Source organism: Cupressus sempervirens, chromosome 4 (assembly GCF_028749045.1).
Source record: "Cupressus sempervirens isolate cs-2001-9-10 chromosome 4, ASM2874904v1, whole genome shotgun sequence".
Classification (NCBI taxonomy): domain Eukaryota; kingdom Viridiplantae; phylum Streptophyta; class Pinopsida; order Cupressales; family Cupressaceae; genus Cupressus; species Cupressus sempervirens.
In genome coordinates, this window is record NC_143121.1 from 561,682,792 (window position 1) to 561,704,584 (window position 21,793).

The 21,793-nt window shown below is 31.8% G+C and overlaps 1 protein-coding gene across 2 annotated transcripts; it reads left to right on the forward strand.

The window, feature by feature from the left end:
* The first annotated feature begins 285 nt into the window (after nucleotides 1-285).
* LOC149562436 (blue copper protein 1b-like) lies at nucleotides 286-1,298 on the forward strand. Of its 2 annotated transcripts, none has more exons than XM_089823882.1 (2): nucleotides 286-481; nucleotides 793-1,298. In XM_089823882.1, the coding sequence occupies exons 1-2, from the start codon at nucleotides 325-327 to the stop codon at nucleotides 1,029-1,031; spliced, it is 396 nt and encodes a 131-aa protein (XP_089680008.1). In that variant the 5' UTR covers nucleotides 286-324; the 3' UTR covers nucleotides 1,032-1,298. The 2 variants fall into 2 exon arrangements, with proteins under 2 accessions (XP_089680008.1, XP_089680009.1); XM_089823883.1 differs by having other exon boundaries at nucleotides 868-1,298.
* Nucleotides 1,299-21,793: the final 20,495 nt, after the last annotated feature.

Consider the following 21,793-nt stretch of genomic DNA (forward strand, 5'->3'; position numbering starts at 1 on the left):
AATAAAAAGTATGTGCTTTACGAAGCATACAACAATGTTTGTTAAATTGTTCGGAAAGCTGTTATAAAAGTTTACTAAGAATAGGAGATGGAACACCTACAACCAAGAAACATGATTGAATGGATAGGCAAGACAGATACAGCACGATGCTCTAAAATCTCTATTACGATTCTCCCTTGACCACGCTCACTCCAATCGCCAATAGACTGCCTTGAATATCGCTCTATTCAACAATATATTTCTTCTTACTAACAAGTTAAACCCCATTTTTATTCATGCCCACTCCTGATCTCCCTCTCGCATGAACAAAAAAACTTCGGAGCTATGAAACCCATTTATGCTCTGCTCTTCTTCTTCTTCGTCTTCAGAACACATGCGTATAATGTTACTGTTGGGGAGAAAAACGGATGGACATTTGGCTTTGACTATACATACTGGGTTGGCTCCATTCCCGGTGGACTCTCTGCTAAAGACAATCTGGGTATCTAAATCAGTATAGATAAGATTGTGTGTGAATTTATCATTGTATACAAATATTTTAGAAATTTTCTTTTTTCTTTCATTATCATCATACCTTATGATTTATCATTCGAATATTAAAAAGTTTAGATTTTGTAGTTGGGTTGGTGTGATCTATTACTACAATAATAGAAAGTCTAGATTTTATTGTGTGAGGTTTTTATAAGGAAATTTTAGAGAGTAATAGAAAGTTTGAGAAAAATTGATCCCATTGTACGTAGGTTTTATTGTTGATTTAGATCGTTTGATATGATGGTGTGGGCTGATTTGCAGTGTTTAAATATCCAAGGGGATTTGATGTGTACTTGCTAGACACGGACATTAAGTTTGAGAATTGTGATTTTGAAGGAGCAAAACTTATAGCCGGTCAACATGAAGGGGGAGGAGATGGATTTTCCTTCAAATTGGAGGCCTGCAGAAAATACTATTTTGCTTGTGGAGTTGGAGATGGAAAGTACTGTAAGCAAGGCCTCATGAGGTTCCCTGTGTATGCCCAGGGAAACTGTTCTTAGAAGTATATAATAATAATAACAATTATTTCAATCTCCTTTCTCAAGAGAATGTAAATGTATTTCGGATCTGATGCCTCAGTTTTTCTTCCCCATTCCAGATCATTGTTCAAGCTTCAAATTAAGGCTTACCAGTTGTATTTATGTGTCGAGTTGAATCTAAAATGTGTGATTTTGCATACTAGAGATTTGTGTAAACAGATAAAACCTTATCCATCGTCCATTCATTTGATCAATCTGGAAACAATCGACAACATTACATTGCATCAACTTATATTGGCACTATTATTAGCAATGAACCGGTGATTTGTTTTCAAGATACAAACAAAGCATTGGTTGTAAATAGATTTGTCACTGTGAATTATCTTTTTCGCTTTGTGAATAGCGATAACTATGCAAACAGTTGAATAGATTATAACTGATCACTATCATATTACAATCTTTCTATATGATCAATGTATTTGGGATTTTTGTGCACTTTTCACCTGAAAGTACAAAAAGAAACATGATAGAACTAAAAATGATGATTAATGTAACCCTCAACTAATGACACGCGAATACTAACCAACCTTCACAATGAAGGGCAAATTCGAAGGGGATTTGAGCACATAATGAGTGGAAAATGTAATAATGAAATAAATATATCAAATCCCAACATACAAGGAGATGAGTTAACTGATCACATTCAGATTAGGATACCAAGGCTTGCTTGCACTTCATTAATTACATATGTCGCTTGGACTAGAAACTATTGGACTCCTCAAATGTACAAAGGCATTACCAACTCAACATATGAATAATTAGTAATGATAATTCAATGAACATATCTAAACATACGAACTAAAATGCATTCATTAAAGTCCTCTTGAAAGTATACAAGTTCAAAAGCTTTGAATACAATTCTCAAGCCTAAAGTTTTTGACAATTTCACTATAGTTTCCCCTTCATAAGAGTTCCTCCCCTATTATATTACAAATAACCTTTTATTCATAGGTATTTATTGGATAACGACCAATTTTCAGATTAGTAACTAACTTATTTTTGCACAAATTGAAACAAGGTTATGAGCTTTACATATTGTTCAAAAAATAATCAATTTCCTAACTTTGACCCAAATGTGACAAAAGTTACTATATACAAGATTACACGAAGAAACAAGAATTTCCCACCTAATTGCAGCCAAGGAGATAATAGTGGTGTCTTCAACATCTCTAAAGAAGTCTTTTGATTAATAGCTCATCTGCATTGAACTGAATTTTTCACTTTGAAAGATCACAATTTTATATTGGAGGAATTTTCCATTTCTCCATGATGCTTGCAATATCTGTGGAATGTGGGAATTTCTAGCCAAATTCTCCCTTTTATGATTGGCAATTTGCTCAACATGCACCCTTTGCATTCATGAACGTCTCTCACCATTCGAGCTCTATATAACATCCAATTATAGATTTCTGCATTGGCTTAAACGTAATTGATTTCGAGCTTATCTATCTTCATTGCCATTGGGGATGTATGCACCTCGTTTATAAAACAATGCATAGGCTACAAGATGCTGGTAGTGGAGTCTGGAATTTGCTTTTCAAAGTTTACATTTATAAAATTCTTATCATATTTTGATATCTCCCATGATGACTGAACTCCATAATAGTGAATGACTCCATGAGACCACACAAGACAATTAATATGCATCGTCTTTGTTCCCAAATACTTTCTTTGAATGTTTCACAATCATTTTGGACAAATGCATTTTGTGCATATCACCGCATTCATTTCTGTCCATGTGGCTAAATTCTTATGCGCAGTTTGATAAGAAAACAATAACTGTGGTGTCATTCTACATTATCAAACTTTATGGTGTGTCCTCTGTATATTCACAATGGTATCTTGAAGAAATGCAGCTCACAATGAACATGGATGTGTTAATTATAACCGCTTCTTGAAGAGGGACCGATTTAGAAATGCTTCGACCATTTTCAAGCATACACAACCTTTCAAGGGTTTTTTAAAGTATTAAAAACTGAAAATAACACTGAGTTTGACCATTTCAAGCAGCTATGGTTGTGTCTATGACTCTTTTAAGCACGTTAGAAAAGTGAGTTAGAAATGTTCAATTTTGAAGCATTTTAAACCATTAAGTTTTCTAGCACAAACAACCTTTCATTGATTTTGAATTTGACTTCTATGAACATTTGGGTTACCAATTTGACTTCTTAGAACAAAGGAAAAATGGGTTATGAATGCTCATTTTTTATGACATTTCTAACTTTGAAAGTTAGAATTTTTAATCTTTTGAGCATTTTTAATCATGGATGATTTTTTGTTAGGAATTATAACTTTTTGAGCAACAAGACATAACTTTGGCAATTAAATCTATTTTCAATGTGGGTGGGCACGTTTTGAAGGTAATAATGAGGAGAACCACAAGATAATTAAAATTATTCTAAAAAATAATTAAAATTTATTTTATCAAAGCTTGAGCCACATGATTTGATTTAGTGTCTAACCAGGAAATCTAAAAATGGGCCATATAAGACAACACGTGACAAGCATTAAATAGCTTGTCAAACTTTTTAGAATGATAGAGCACAACTTCAAATTATTTAACAGGTTCTAAAATTAAAAAATCTAATTAGTACAATCAAACTTATTGTTCTAGAATGAAAAATTCATAATGTGGGGTTTAAAACGGAGGGTGTTTTTTTGGGGGGCTATAAGAAAAGGTCTATATGTGAAAATAGTTGTGAGGGGTATTAGGTGAGTATGTCATGAACACATGCTATGATTCACGTTTACCAAGTCCTTGTATCTTAATACAATCATAGATGTTGTCATATTCTCTCCATATTCATTTTAGAAAGTGCGAATGCATGGTCAGTACCTTAACTAATTGTCCTAAGCTCATTTATTTATCCCTCCTATTTTACTAATCTAGTATATGATGTAACAAAGAAAATTTATTTTATTTATAGCTTTGGTGAGCCCTTTCAATTTTTTTCTTATATTTTTTTGGTGAAGTTTATTTTATAATTTTCTTTTAGATTTGAGAGCTTTTATTTTTTTCCTTCCTGAATTATATCATTATATTCTTTGATTCTTGCTACATTGAAATTTTTCAGTCAAAGCATCATTTTCCTTGCCTTCCTTTATAAAGAAGATTTTATTTAAAGCCAATATTGATTATAAGCTAAATTTAAATGGAATGTTTGAAAATGTAAATTACAATTCTCAGATCATGTGAGGAAGATGAAGAATTTTCTCATGATGTCTATTGTTAGTTGATGCATAAGACAGATGTTTATCTTATCACACACTTGGACTAACTACAAATATATCACTTCTAATATTACACACTTGAAAAGTGATGCAAACAAGTTATATGCTTTATATTACACATAAATTGTTTTTGATATTAAAAAGTAACATTAAAATTTGAGGTATTGTCTCGTATACAATCATATGTTTACACTGATTTTTAAACATAAATTATTCACATTACTAGGCCATATGCATTAGAGTCTCTTAAAAGTATAGTACAAAAATTCATTCATTTTCTTAGAATGGTGGTTAAACCCATCCCACTCAAGCTTGGTTTTCTATGCCTCTTACTGGTTTTGGTCTTGAGTATATAGAATGACATTTGTACCTCCTAAAATCACTCTCGATGTTGACCCTATCCTTGACCCACTTCTTGACAAGATTTATAACCATTCCTTTTCATTTTCCTCTTCATATTTCACTAATATTTCCCTTATAGTGTTATGAATTCCTAGCACCTAAAAAAAATTGAACATGCCTCTCTTCTTTAATGTCGCCACCAAAAAAACCTCTTTATTCTATTCCCTGATCATTAAAAATAATACTTATATTCTACCCTCTTCACTCAATCTACTAGTTCCATGTCATTTAGGTCACATTACTTATACCTCACACTCTCAACTCCTTATCATATTCATACAACACATATCCTAATATTCGTATTCAATTTTTTAATAGAAAGGAGAATAAGTTGATACCCTACATCATAAAAAAACATAAGGATGGTAAATCATTTAAGGAATAACATTAACTTTAATATATGATTTTGGATTGGTTTGAGATGCATAATAGTGATGATAAATGGTATGTACATGATAATGGTGATTCAATCTAGGGCTTTAAGTAGTGATGTAAATTAAGAAAAATAGAGTTGGACAACCTGATATGAAAAATTGACTAAGATATCAATATTATTTTAAAAATATACAAGATTAGAATTTGTAGAAAAAAAAATATAATTTCTAAGGTATTAGTATTTTCCTTTAAAAAATTAATCTATTTGGTAATGATTTGAAATTTTAATATACCAATACTATTTTTATAGGAAAAAAAATAAGTGAGTGTATGTTTGACCACCTACAGTACAATGAAAACATAATATTATTTTATGAAAATTTTAATATAAGTAGAGAACACTTGTCTAAATATGTTGGATTTTTTTCTATTGAAATGGTTTAGATAGATGATCAAAATGTATATCTATATCAACTTGTAGATTCAATCTTGTAAAGTAGCAAAATAAAATGAAATGCAAATGATCCTAAGAAAATAATAATTTTATTTAAATAGATAATATCCTTTTACATTTCCATTAAATTACAAAAAGTGATTGTAGCAACTTAAAATAAATTAAATTTAAAGCATTACTAGATCAGCCATCCTCAATCCTATGACTCTATTTTGTTTTTACTTCACCCAGTTCAGTCCATGTCAAAAGCCCTAAATGGTAGATAAACTACCACTTCCCAGCTTGAAGTATTAGGGTTCTTTGTCTCCTACCTTTTAGAAAAGAAAAGAAATTCCACATGAATGCCCTTGTCTTTATTGATCTAATTAAGAATCTTCAAATCTTTCTGGTTCAACATGTCTTTGTATGTATTGAAATAATGAGTTGATCAAATATGTGACTCGTAAATGATTAAGGATGCTTATCCTATCAAGATCTTGAGCTTACTCTTGGGGATTTCAAGCACCACTAAGACTTGTGACATAATGGTATAGTGTGTTAGTTTAATTGTAAACCTAGTAAGTTCTCTTTTTTTGCCATGGACTACTTCATCATTTCCCTTTTTCCAAAGAAGATTATATAAAATCTAAGCTATAAAAAAAATACAAATTGTTTATTTTAGCATCAAAACAAGAAAAAACCCAACTAAAATCTCAATTTGTGATAGACTAGGATGGGCATTCCAAGTAATGGGAGACACAACGAACATACACTAGACCATAGAGATAAATTCATATTAAAAAAAGTATGTGTTCACTAGATTTAGGCACATTGCAAAAAGCACAAGATAAAGGAGTTATACTAGTAGAAAACAATATAGAACCAACAAAAGTCTTCTTAAGTAGTAATCACAAACTAAAGTAAACAATCTTTGGTTCAAGGGGTTGATGACAGAGGAAGTCAAGAATAAAGTTTCATTTGGAATATTCCCAGGATAAATCCCAACACTACTTGATCCACTTAATAATAGAAATATTTTTTGTTCAATATATTATAGATTGGCTTTGTAGAAGCATCCATAAAAATTTACAATCCTACCATTTAAATTTTTTTACATAAACAACTTTGAGTTAAGGAAAGAGTTTAAATTCATTCATTGTTTAATCCCCCACCATAATTTCGTCAAGAAATGAGAAAGTAGAAGGTCCACCTACAAAACCTCTAAAGCATAAAGATCTCTTCACCTAGTTTTGTGCTTTCCATAGTGAGAAAAAAATGTTTCACCCAAAATATTTAATTAAATCCCCCCAACAAAATCTCATACAATGAAAGATCGACCCTTTACTATTTACCTTTTTTAATATGGGATCTCAATATATAATTTCTTATAAGGATCTTAAGGATCATTTCCTTTAAGTTCCTTAAAGATTCACTTAGTGTCCAAGGAAACACCCTGAATTTTCACATCTCTAATTCCCAAACCTCCAACTTTCCTCAGTAAGCGATGCCATTCTCATTTCACACAATGTCATTTTCTTGTTACCACTCCAACAGACCACAAAATTCCCTCATTATTATATCAATTGTGTGCACCTAATAATTTGCAAAAAGTCACAATGAGACATAATAGATAGTATGGGAGGCCAATACCTTTTGCACCACTTGTACTATACTCACAAGGGATAACAAATGAGTTTGTCACTTGATTTCCTCTAAATTTTGTTATACATCCAATTCTAAATGTATTTAAGGGATCTACTTTAATAGAAAATATAATCCTTGGTACCTAACAATGGTGGTGGGACTAGACCATACCCAACCATGATCAATGACCCATTGTAGAGAATTTTCATGCCAACGAAGAATTGTTCATTTATGGGGGAGCCACCTTGGCTCCTAATGAAAAGAAAACAAATTGATGTGCATTCATCACATTGTCAAAGTTTCAATTGAAAAATCCAAGAATAAAGAAGTGTTTGGAAAATTATGCATTAATTAATTCATCATTATTAGGTAGAGTAATTCTTTTTATAAAAGGCCCAAGCCTTGAAGAGCTTAGAATGTAAAATAACGCATTTGCAACAATCACAAATAATGCCAAAGCAATGGGACATCCTTATCTAATTGATATTTTTAGAGAAATTAGATCATATCTAGATCAATATTGACATCAATAACAACAAAAGAGTCTATAAACAATATGGAAATCTATTTGAAAAAGTAAGAGGGGCACCTAAAATATTTTATGATATAAGCTAGCAAAAAACAACCATTCAATCCTATCAAAGGCCTTTTCAAAGTCTAACAGGATCATAGAATCATTTTAACCATAACATTGATCTCAATGTAAAGCTTTCCAACTTGTTATCAAGTTATCAAGAATATACCATCCTTTTATAAATATTGTCTGAGTAACAGGGATGATATTTTTAAGAAGATTGGAGATTATTATAGCAAGGACTGTTGCAAGAATTTTATAAGATAAGGAGTGTTATTGGTATCTATTTTGTAGCCTTAGTCTTATCACTATATTTAAGTAGTAATTAAATTATCCCTCTATTAATGTTCTTTCCTATAGAACCCTACTCAAATGATGCTTCATGTATAGCAATAGTTTTAAGTTGATCCACGTAATGTTTTATTTATCGGTAATCCATCAAGACCCGAGCACTCCCATTGATTCTTCAATTTCATCAAATAGTAATTTTTTACTATAATATTTTAGCCTCTTTGGATATTTTCTTTGAGATCATGTTCAAATATTTCTCAAGAGTTTCCTGATTCCTTCTACCAAGGTTGAAAGAGATTATTTTTGGTAAATTTCACAAAATCATCTTGGATCTCCTCCATATTATTTTTATTACCTCCTTGACTATGATTCTCCTCAATCAACCCTTGTTATGTCTATATTTTAGCGAGTTCCTACAATTGCCCTGGAAAATTCATCATCATGACCCTTAGCTAATAAAGGGATTTGAGGGTCTAAGTTGTGGAGTTATTAGGTTTTCTAATGGCCTATGGTGAGTTTTGGCTTTTTTCATGTGATGACCCCATTTTAAAATCTTTAACCTGATATTCAATTTTAGGCATAAATTAGGAAATCATCAAATGTAAACAACCTATGATCTTTACTGCTATTAAGTTATGTGAGGAGTTGAGCATTAACATTAATTTATTGGTTTGTGTGGAAGATTTCTCCTCGTAGTGTCAGGTGATCTTCTCTTATCCTGGTTATGATCATTCTGAGATGGTAGAATGACAGTGCAGAGGCCACATGAAACAAGCTCCAAGCATATCCAACAAGTGCTCGAAATTACTCTGCCTTTCCCTCCACAAACTCCCTATCTCAAAATTTCATAACTTAGGTGAAGATAAACCTTCTACACTATAATTCGAAATGTGTCTTAAGTTTCTAGAACATATATAAGTATACTATATCAGTATCCTTTGATTGCAATATTTATTAATATATTATTGTTAACATCTACTTGTATTCTATGTCATCACATTATATACATAATGTAATCATAGTAATATATATATATATATATTGTAAATGATTTAATAACATATAATACTTCCCTATTTATTGTAATGTTCATCTTAAAGTCCATGCGATAATGTTTATAATCCATAAATGAAATAGTATTAAAAAACATATGATAATCTTCTTATGCGAAATATTTAATAATTCTAATCCATATTCGGAATGGCATTGGATAGTGTTAGGAATTATGTATTTCACAGTCATAAACTTGATACCATACGTAACCTTTAATGTTACTTTCATATGCCACGACTAATGATTATTTAGGTATCTTTTAAAAATGTTATGCATTTGCTATTGAAGTGTATAGGAGGAGACAGTGTACTTGTATTCCCACTGTGGGGATATTACCTTGACAGCGCCCATACCACAGTGGAGATTCTCATGCCACAGTACCATGTACTAAAGAAATGACATGAAGGTGATCAGACGTTCTAGTGTTGCACTTACTGACTGCAGAATGTAATATTGTTATTCCTGTATTGAGTTCGATCCCTGATTTAATTGATTATCTTTTTTCTCCTTCCTTTTTTATGTCCCTTTACAGACTGTGCTTAGGGCTATTAATACAGGTAGGTCTGTTGCATTGGAGAATCGTGTCTATGCGATTCCCAACGTTAGGTTTAGGTTTAGGTTTTCCATTAAATATTTTTAAGTATAGTAAAGATTCATATTAATGTATTAAATTAATATGTAGTTTATATTGTTAGATTTAATTAACATATACAATTTAATATATTTTGAAGAAAGCAATTATTGTATAGGATAGAAATCAAAAGAGATAGGAATTAATTGGAAAGACATCTCATATAATAATTTTAAATACGAAATTAATTAAATAATTGTAATGTGGGAATATTTCAAAGAAATATTTAATCAAATACATTAAATAAGAACTATATTAATTTTGGTTCATGACATATTATTATGTTCATTTATATGATTTTATATCTTATCATTCTTAATTATATTATTTATTTGTTTGATCTTTTATTAATAATATAATATAATAATATAATAATATATCATATTATTATATATTATATTAACACTAAATGTAATTATAATATAATTTACTATTAGACTCCTTATGTTTTTCTTCATTATTATTATTATTATTATTTTAAATTTTAGGGGCAAAATAGGGAACATGACAGTTCAAAGGTACTTACTATTATTAGTAAGTCAACAGTTGGTTCCAATGAGCTTATTTGAGTTAGAGGATTTGAGTGATGCTCTAAGTTTTTATTTTTGGCTTCTAGTTTGGGCTCCAAGAGTCTTGGAGGGAGTGTCTATTTTTAGCAAGATGAGTGGATTATTATTATTATTCAAATAAATATGTTGAGGTTTTTATTTTTGTTCATATTGTATGTTGGCCACCTTAGTGTCATAGCTTCTTGGAACTGGGTTGAATGGTTTTAAATCTTGGTCACAAGAAACAATGACCTCATATGTCATAATATCATGATATGGTTGAAAATGTCATTTTTGTTGAAAAAAAATTCATACAAGTATGATAAATATGTTTCAATCATTATTTTTTCATTGATGTCAAACTTGCTACTTGTTGGTAAGACAACTGCTTATATGGTTTAAGTATATCATTTGTTTGATTGATGAAGAGGATTTGATCAAATGATGTAACAATAGCACCTAGAGGAAATGTTGATTTATGATATGAAAAAGAGTACAAGGATCAGTTAAGATACTGATATTATAGTGCATTGATAATCTACTTAAGGTTACAATGTTGGTTACACTGAGTAAGCTTAGAAGAACAAGTTAAACAAAGTTTTTCTGCAAAGCTTGACCAAGTGGACTGTAGGTGCCGAGAAAAGTTAGTGCAAGCCAAGCAAAAAATAAGTTGGAGCTAAGAAAAGTCAATTTCAGTGTAAACCAAGTGAAACAGTGTGAGCTGAGTAAAGTTTAGTTGATGCCAAGCACCAGTAAACTTTAGTTCATGCTGAGTGTTTTGTTAGTGGATGTTGAGAAATGTAGTATGTGTCGAGCATCAGAAGCCATTTAATGCCAAGTGTCATCATTATGAGAAAGATTGAGAATTTGATGAATCTAAGTTGACAAGTTTGATTTCTTGGATTGTGTGAACCATGTGGAAGATAAGATTAATGAGTTGGTGGTACAGAATTCAAGATAAATCATTTTGAGGTGAATTCAAAGAGGATTGAAGAAGAAGTTTCTAGAAGGGAATGAAATGAAATGAGGGGTTGATTCATTAAATCATATCTAATCTAACCTAACCCTAAAATGGATGATAGAGGATGAATGGAAAAAGATCTTAATTCACTATTTATAGAGATGGTTGGTCAAAAGCAAGAGTTAATGTGCAAGAACCTAAGGAAGATAAGGAGTCTTGGGTATTTTCTTCATTTAGTGACCTAAGAGAAGAAACTACATTGGCAAATAAAGTAAGAAGGCTTAAGGGTATGGATGCTTGAAGCATGAACAAGCTATCAAAGCTGAAGAGTGTTAAAGCCAAGCAAAATGGAGGATTGAAACAAAGATCTATAATCTACAAATGAAGTTGTAAGTTGTTATCAATTCAAGCCTTACTGTTACTCTAGATAATCATTGTATCAATCTAGGGTAAATCCTTTGGATTAAGGTTGACCTAACAGTCATTTGTAAATCCTTTAACCAGGTGACATTCCAAGTGAATGATCTAAAGTCCTCTAACAAGGCTCACTCCTAACAAGGTGATTGAAATCCTTTAACTGGGTCACATTTAGCAGTGTGTATTGTAACCTTTAATAGGGTTGGCCTTTTACAGAGCATCACTTCAAAAGAGTGAGAATGAGTAGCATGTTACTGGTGGTTTTTTCCAAATTGGGTTTCCACGTTAAATCATTTTGTCAAATATGTTATTGAATCTATTATGTTTCATGTTTACATTTCTATAAATTGATTTGATAGTAACCTACAAGTTTAAGTGCTTGCATAATCTAATGGATGCATGCATGATGAAAATATTTTATGAATATGAGTTCACTAAGCTGTGCAAAGTTTTACTTGAACATCTGGACCTTGGATAACTAATTCATCCCCTCCCCCCTCCTCTTAGTTATTCTAAAGAATTACAACAATTGGTATCAGAGCCATCTACTTAAGAGTACTCTAGTTTGAAGGTACTGGAAGCACAAAGATCAAGATGTAAAAAAGAGAAGTACCCAAGCTTAATAGAGACAACTTTCCTGCATGGAAATTTCTAATGAAGCTACACCTAGGAGGTTTTGAAGATCATGTACAATCTACCATTTCTATTGAGCATACTAATCTTGTTGGAGCCCTAACTACTAAAGATTTGAAAAAGAAGAAAGAACACAACTAGGCAATGTTGGAGATTTCCTCTACCCTAAGCTATGCTAAGCTTGATGATATCAAGGGTTGTGACAGTGCAAATAAAATGTGGGATGCTCTATACACTATCTATAGAGGTGACAAGAATGTTCTAAGAGCCAAAGCCGAAAGTCTTAGAAGTAAGTTCAATGATATGAGAATGCAAGAAAGTGAGAATGTTGCACAATATTGTTCTAGGATAAAATATGTTGTTAATGCAATAAGAGGAGCTACTGGTAAAATAGATAATAATAACTTACTAAGAAAAGTTTTTAAAACATGGTTGTCCATCTATGCTATTAGAGTTTCGACAACACAAGAATTAAGATGTATACCAAGGAATGATCTAACTTTTGAAGGTCTAGTAGGTAGGTTCATTGCTTTTGAGCTATCTAAGTTTGATAATTACAAACCTGAAAATATTGAATCTGGTTTCAAAGCTAAGTTGTCATTGAAGGAACCCATTGAGAAGAAGAAGGAAAAGTTAAAACATGTGTCTAGTGATAGTGATACAGATGAGGAAGATGCACATCAACTTGAAGCACCATTAGCAAGGAGATTTCATAGAGGTAAAGGCAAGTTTAAAGGTACATTACCTATCATGTGTTTCAATTGCAATGAGGTTGGTCATATTTCTACTAGATGTCTAGAGAAGAAGAATTATAGAGGTGGTGACAAGTATAGAAGTAGAAGAGATGAAGACAACAAAGAAGACAAAGACAAAGGCAAGAAGTCTTTCTACATTGCTGAAGAGAAAATAAAAGATGGATTTGAAGATCATGATGATGAAGTGGTGTGTGTTGCAGTGAAGGATGAATCTAATGAAGATGAGGCAACTACACTAGTTTCTTGTGTGAACAAGAATGATAGATGGATAGTTGATAGTGGGTGTTCACATTGCATGGCTGGAGATAAAATTAAGTTCATTACCTTGAATTATTATGATGGAAATAGTGTAAGGTTTCGTAATGATGCATCATGTCTAATAAAAGGAAAAGGTTCTATCAAGCTCACGGAAAAGATTTTATGTGACAATGATTATTATGTTGAAGGACTTAACTATAACGTATTATGTGTGTCACAACTAAATAATTTGGGTTGTAAGGTTGAGCTTGAGAACAAAATTGCTAAGATATATGATACTAATGAAAAACTAATTAGAAAAGGTGATCAAACTAGAGGTAATCTTTTCTACCTTGATATAGAGGATGTTATTTTTTTATTTGTAGAATTTGATGATGTGTGGCTATGGCACAAGAGGTTATGTCATGTTAATTTTGATAACTTGGTTAGTATTAGTAACATGAGAAGAGTCAGAGGTTTGCCTAAGTTGAAAAAGCCTGACAATATTTGCAAACAATGTTTGTTAGGAAAAATGACAATGTCAAGTTTTAAGAGTAAGACTCACACCTCTAAAGGAATATGTATTGTTCATACTAACTTGTGTAGACCAATTGAAGTGAAAAGCTACAAAGGAGATAAGTACACTATGCTTCTTGTTGATCATTATTCTAGAATGATGACAATTATGTTTTTGAAATAGAAATATGATGTTTTCCAAATGTTTAAGTGGTACTTAGCAAGAGTTGAGAAAGAAATAGTTGAAAGTCTGAAATGTTTGAGATTTGACAAAGGAGGATAATTTACATCAAATGAGTTTGAGATTTTTTGTAATGACAGAGGAATCAAAAGATAGACATTTGCTCCTAGATCCCCTCCACAAAATGGAATTTTTGGAAGGAGGAACAGATCTATAATGGACTATGCTAGGACACTCATGATGGAGAAAAATGTTGCTTTGAAATACTAGAGAGAAGTTGTAAGTACAACTGTCTATACCTTGAACCATGTATAAGTCAAAAAAAGGTACTCATTCAACACCTTTTGACCTATGGTATGGATACTCACCTAATGTAAAATATTTTAAGGTATTTGGAAGAAAGTGCTATGTTCTCAAAGATTTTAGGAATGGTAAATTAGATGCAAAAAGTGAAGAAGGTATATTTCTTGGTTATTCCACAAGAAGTAAAGCTTATAAGTGTTTAAATAATAACACTAAAAAAGTTGTGGAAAGTGCAAATGTGAAATTTGATGAATATACAGAAGTACATGAGGCTGAACCTATAAAGGAACTAGAAGAATATAAATTATTTGTATACTTTTATGAAGGTATACCTGCTAAAGAAGTTTCTATAAATCATGTTCCAAACCAAAAACAATTGTTGGTGAATGCCGAATCACATACTATGAATATCGAGTTGCATTCAGGAACTTAGCTACATTCAAGTGTCGAGTTACAGAATATAGTTGAAGCACATTCTGATTCTAAAATTAGTGTACATGAAAGAGATGCCAAACTACCTGATAGAGAGGTACATGGTGATTTAGATGTTGAGAGACCAAATGTAGAAGCCAAAGTTGAACCAAGATTGTCTAAATATGTCAAGAGACATTATCCTATTGCACAAATCATTGGAGATAAAGATGTTAGACCAATGGCAAGGAAAAAGTTGAGAAATGATACATGTTTGCTGAGCATGCAAGAACCAAAAATAGTGAAAGATTTCTTAGAAGATGTGGACTAGAGTAAAGCCATGGAAGAAGAGATTGAACAAATTGAGAAAAATAAGACATGGACTCTAGTTCCTAGACCAAAAAATAAAAATGTGATTGGTACCAAGTGGGTATATAGAAACAAGTTAGATAAAAATGGTGAAGTCACAAGGAATAAGGCAAGATTAGTTTATAAAGGACATGCACAAGAAGAAGGGATAGACTATGAAGAAGCATTTTCTCCTGTTGCAAGACTAGAAAGAGTAAAAAAAAAAAAAAATCACTCTGCATACAAAGGTTTGAAAGTTTATCAAATGGATGTTAAGTCTGCATTTCTGAATGGTATATTGGAGGAAGAGGTTTACATAGAACAACCAGAAGGATTTATTGATGCTAACAACAAAAACATGGTATGTAGACTACACAAAACTCTTTATGGTTTGAAAAAAGTACCAAGAGCATGGAATGAGAGACTTCATAATTAACTTGTAAAGATTGGATTTGAGAGGACTGATGATAACAACAATCTATATTTGAAGATAGAGAAAGGCAAAGGTATTTTGTTATCTAAATTTTTTGTTGATGATATCATATTTGAAGGTCAAGATACTTTATCTAATGCTTTTACAAATGAAATGAAACAAGAATTTGAGATGTCTATGTTTGGAGAGATCAATTTCTTTGTTGGTTTGCAAGTACATCAGATGAAATATGGTATATACATCACTCAATTAGAATATGTTAAGGAGATACTAAAAACTTTTGGATTGGAAGATTCCAAGCTAGTAAGTACACTTATGGTGACAAGATATAATTTGTCAAAGAATGATGATTTTGCTAAGGTGAATCAAACATTATATAGGTCTATGATTGGTAAATTACAATATGTAGTACATAGTAGACTTGATATTGCATTATCTGCAAGGATATTTGCAATATTCTCTGCTAATCCTAGGGAGAATCACTTGATGGCAATTAAGAGAATGATGAGATACCTGAAAGGAATAGAGGAGTATGGTCTATACTATTAGAAAAATGAGAAATTTGAATTAAGAGCCTATACTGATGCTGATTGGGCTAGAAATATTGATGATAGAAAGAGCACTAGTGGAAGAGCATTTTCCTTAGGCAATAGGATGGTTATATGGACTAACAAGAAGCAAAACTGTATTTCTTAATTTACTATTGAAGCTGAATATGTTGCTACTACAGTAAATTGTACAAACATTGTATGTATCAAACAACTACTCAAAGGTATGGAAGAGGAAATCACTAAACCTATGATACTTTATTGTGGTAATACAAGTGCCATAAATATATCAAAGAATCATGTGATGCATACAAAGACTAAGAACATTGTAATCAAGTATCATTACTTGAGAGAATTAGTTCAAGATAAAGAGGTGAAAATGGAATATGTCAACACCAAAGAAAAAATTGGTGATATCTTCACAAAAGCATTACCTAAGGATGCTCATGGTTATCTAAGAGGTAAACTAGGTGTGATACCCCTATCAAAGGCTGTCTAAGAAGCATGAGGAGTGCCCTGCATCAAACAAGTTGATTGACATATGTTACACATTGATGTAGTGGATCTTACTTTAGGAGCCACCTAAAGTAATCAATGAGTTGGAGCTATAAATCAATCACAAGCAAGGTGATAGAGAGAGAAACTGAAAATATTCATATCTACATATGAAGATTACATGTCTTTGGCATTATTGTCAAAGAGGGAGAAATAGGGAATCACAAAGGGAGAAATTCAGATATAGAAGATAGAGAACTATGGAATATCTACTTAGAAGGAGAAAGTGTACAAGTGTACCTACTAATTACATCTACCTAGTAAGAGGGAGATAATGTTGAGGTAGAGATCAGAAGTGATCAAGAGGGAGTCATAAGGAAGAGTTGATTGTCTGTTGATCAGAACAAGATTTTTGTAACCTATTCAGAGGATGAAAGTTTTTTGATAGAGAGAGATTTCAATACAAGGAATTATTTTCTTTTTGTTAGTCTAATTGGTCATACTGATTAATTTTGGTTAGTTTGGTTTACTATTAATGCCAAAGAGGGAGATTGTTGAAAATAGATTGATACACGTATGAAAAATATGTTTCAATCATTATTTTATCACTGATGTCAAACCTGCTACTTGCTAATATGATTTGAGTATTATCATTTGTTTGATTGATGAAGAGGATTTGATCAAATCAGGTAATAATAGAACCTAGAGGAAAGGTTGAGTTATGATATGAAAAAGAGTACAAGGATTAATTAAGACAATGATATTATAGTACATTAATAATCTACTAAAGGTTGCAAAGGTTGGTTATACTAAGTAAGTTTAGAAGAACATATTAAACAAATTTTGTCTACAAATCTTGACCAAGTGGATAGTAGGTGTCGAGCAAAAATAGTGCAAGCCAACCATAAAATTAGTTAGAATCGAGCAAAGTCAATTGCAGTGTAATTCGAGTGAAATAGTGTAAGAAGAGTAAAGTTTAGTTGATGCCGAGCACCAATAAACTTTAGTTTGTGTTGAGTGTTTTGTCAGTGGATGTTAAGCAACACAATATGTGTCGAGCATCAGAAGCTAGTTAATGTCAAGTGTTAGCATTATAAGAAAGATCGAGAATTCAATGAATCTAAGCTAAAAAGTTTGATTTCTTGGATTGTGTGAACCATGTGGAAGATATGATTGATGAGTTGCTCACACAAAATTCAAGATAAACCATTTTGAGGTAAATTCAAAGAAGATTGAAGGAGAAGTTTCCAGAAGGGAATGACATGAAATGAGGGGTAGATTCATTGAATCCTATCTAATCTAACCTAACCCTAAAATAAATGATGGTAGATGGATGATAAAAGATCTTAATTCTCTATTTATAGAGATGGCTAGTCAGAAGTAAGAGTTGATGTGAAAGAACCAAAAGAAGATAAGGAGTCTAGGGTATTTTCTTCATTCAGTAACCTAAGAGAAGAGACTGCATTGAAAAACAAAGCAAGAAGGCTTAAGGGTATGGATGCTTAAAGGGTGAACAAGCTATCAAAGCTGAAGAGTGTGAAACGTAAGAAAAATGGAGGACTAAAATAGAGATCTGTAATCTATAAATGAAGTTGTAATTTGTTATCAGATCAAGCCTCACTGTTACTCTCTAATCATTGTATCAATCTAGGGTAAATCCTTTGGATTAAGGTTGACCTAACAGTCATTTGTAAATCCTTTAATCAAGTGACATTCCAAGTGAATGATTTAAATTTCTCTAACAACTCTCACTCCTAATAGGGTGATTGAAATCCTTTAATCGGGTCACATTTAACAGTGTATATTGTAACATTTAACAGGGTTGGTTTTTCACATCACATCACTTCAAAAGTGTGAGAATGAGTAGCATGTTATTGGTGGTTTTTTCCAAATTGGGTTTCCACATTAAATCATCATGTCAAATATGTTATTGAATCTATTATGTTTCATGTTTACATTTTTGCAAATTGATTTGATAGTAACCTACAAGTTTATTTGATTGCATAATCTAATACATGCATGCATGATGAATGTTGGATACAATTGATTAATTATGTATTGTCCTTGATGTTACACAAATGTCATATCATTATTAGTTAGTGTATGTTGAGCTCACTCAATTAATGAAGATAGTTTTCTATGTCTACTGAGTTTTCCTATGGTTGCCTAGTTTAGAAGGTAGTGTCTACTAAGTTCACTTGGGTGTTGAAGGAAAGACTGTACAAGATGAGTCTTAACTGAGCTCACTTAGTTATTGAAGGAAAGTTGGATGGAACCAGTGCTAACTGAGCTCACTCAATTTCCAAAAGATCTTTGCAAGTTTTTAGTGTTAACCAAGTTTTTGTTAATTAACATAGAAAATCATTTCTAAGTTAGTGTCTACCAAGCTAGGTTAGTTAATGAAGGATTTTCTTATTTTGGCATATTAAGCTTAATTAATTTATCTATTGGTTCTAGCTGACTAAGGTGACAAATATTAAATATTCTAAGTTGTATTTGAGCTAACTTGACTTGATATGAAAGATATAAGTATAAAGTCAAGTTGAGAATTCGAAAGTGTGCAAGAGTGTGAAGATGTGATGAATGAATTGAAGATTTTATGATGAAGAGAGGAAGCAAATTTGATGGATAAGTAGAATATCCTTGTGGAGTAGAAAAGCTATATTCAATTAGAAAGGATCAAGTACAAGCTAGAACAGAGATCTGTAATCAGCAATTCAGTTTCATTCAAATTAGGTCATCTCATTTTTACTCTCTAACCATTGTAGCAGTTATCTAAATCTCATAACAAAGTTGGCTTAACAACTATTTGTAAATCCTCTAACAAGGTGGCAGTTCTATTGACTTGTCTCAAGACCTCTAACAAGGCCACTCCTAATAGGGTGATTAAATCCTTTAACAAGGTCACACCTAACAATGTGTTTTGTAACCTTTAATAGTATTGGCTCCTAACAGAGCTCACTTCAGGAAAGTGAAAACAGTAACTAGTTACAATTGGTGATTTTTCCCAATTTGAGTTTCCATGTTAAATCTTGGTGTCAAATGTGTTCATGGTATTTTATTTCATGTGTTTGCAACTAAGTTAAAGTAATGGTAATCACAGATAACATCTAAATTTTTCATGTTAAGCATTTACCAAGCATATTCAGTAATTATCAAGTTACAACATTTTATGTGTGTTTACCGACCATTAGTAGTATTTAGTTTTTAGATTGTACTGCATCTAAGGGATTTGGGATTCATTTTAGTAGTAAATGATTCACCCCTCCCCTCTTAGTTACTCCTCTTATATTTTCAACAATTGGTGTTAGAGCTTTTGGTGCTTGCAGAGAAGGTTCAAGGACCTAAGCTAAAGATTAAGATGTCTTAAAGAAGAGAAATTCCCAAGCTGAATTAAGACAATTTTGCAACATGGCAAGAACTTATGAGGTTAAATTTGGCTACTATCAGTGACTCAGGACTAAAATATCTTGATACTGGATACAAGACTCCCACTGGAACATTATCTATTGAAGATATTGTTGAAAAGAAGAATCATAACATCATGATGATTAATATTGCATCTGCTCTTAGTTATGTTGAATCTGATGAAGTTAAAGACTGCAATACAACACATAAGATGTGAATCAAACTAAAAGACATATATGGAGGAGAAGAAAATGTAAGAAGAGCTAAGGCTGAAATTATTAGAGGTCATTTTGATCAGATGAAAATGAGAGAAGATGAGAATATTGCAAAATATGTGAAAATAATCAAAGCAAGTGTAAGTGCAATCAAAGCATATGGAGGAGACATTGAAGAGAAAATAGTTGTAAGCAAGGCACTTACAACTCATCTTCCTATTTATGCAATTAGAGTGTCTGTTATTCAAGAAATGAGATGTGATCCAAATAATAAAATATCTTTGGATGGTCTAGTTGGAAGGTTGATAGATTTTGAGTTAGATAACTTTGATAACTATGTTCCTAATTTAAAAGTTATTGAGTTTTCTTTCCAAGCTAAACTCTCACTCAAATTAAAGGGTAAGAAATCAAAGTCCAATCAATCAGGAAGTGATGAAGAAGAAACATTTGAAAGTTCGGCCAGTGATCTTGAAGTTGTTGAAGCCCTACTTGCAAGGAAGTATTCCAAAGACAGAGGAAAGTATAAAGGTAAAGTTCCTCTGATTTGTTTTTCTTGTGAAGAAATTGGTCACATTGCTGCAAGGTGTCCAAAAAAGGAAATTAAAGATGAAAAGAAAATAAATAAGCACAAAGGCAAGAAGGATTCTAGGAATTCTAGGAACTAGAAGAACTACAAGGACAAAGTTAAGAAATCTTTTTTTATAGCTAAAGATTCTAATAACAATGAAGATGAAATGGTATATATTATTGTGAAAGATGAATCTGATGATGAAGGAGATAAGATGGAACTTATCTCTCATGTTTGCAAAAATGATATATGGATTATATAGTGGATGTTCACATCATATGACTAAAGATAAAACAAAATTTGAGCACATGGAATATTATAATGGAGGTGATGTGAGATTTGGAAATAATGAACCTTATAACATAAAAGGAAAAGGATGTATTTCATTGACTAAAGAACTTGTATGTGACAATGCTTACTAAGTTGAAGGACTAAGGCATAATCTATTGAGTGTGGCATAGTTAAATACATTGGATTCAAGGTAGAATTCATGAATGGACTGGCCAAACTACTGGATGGAAAAGGAAATCCGGTTGCATTTGGCAAGCAAACAAAAGGTAATCTATTTCATCTTGATCTCGGTGATTGTTCATGTTTTATTGCTCAAGTAAAAGAAAGATGGTTATGGCACAAAAGGCTATGTCATGTAAACTTTGATAATCTGGTTAAAATAAGAAAACCTAGAAGAATAAGAGGTATTCCTAGTTTGAAGAAGCCTGATATGGGTTTATGCAAGAATTGCCAAATTAATAAGATGGGAAAGACTAGTTTAAAAAGTAAAAACTATCAATCAGAAGAAGTCTTAGAAATTGTTCATATAGATTTATGTGGACCTATTGGAATAGAGAGCTATAGTGGAGAAAAAAATTTCATTCTTTTTGTTGATGACTATTCTAGAATGATGATTGTAATGTATCTGAAAGAAAAATTAGAAGCCTTTCAAAAGTTCAAGTGGTATCTGGTAAGAGTAGAAAAAGAAACTAGAAAGAGGTTGAAATGTTAAGATCAGACAAAGGTGGTGAATTCATCTCCAATGAATTCAATAATTTTTGCATTGAAAGAGGAATTAAAAGACAAGTATCAACCCTTGGTACACCATAGTAGAATGGTAT

Bases quoted from the DNA above. Each gene is read 5' to 3' on its own strand.
- LOC149562436 (XM_089823882.1), top strand. From the start codon at position 325: ATGAAACCCATTTATGCTCTGCTCTTCTTCTTCTTCGTCTTCAGAACA. The intron at 482-792 runs GTATCTAAATCA...GCTGATTTGCAG, and splicing joins CTCTGCTAAAGACAATCTGG to TGTTTAAATATCCAAGGGGA.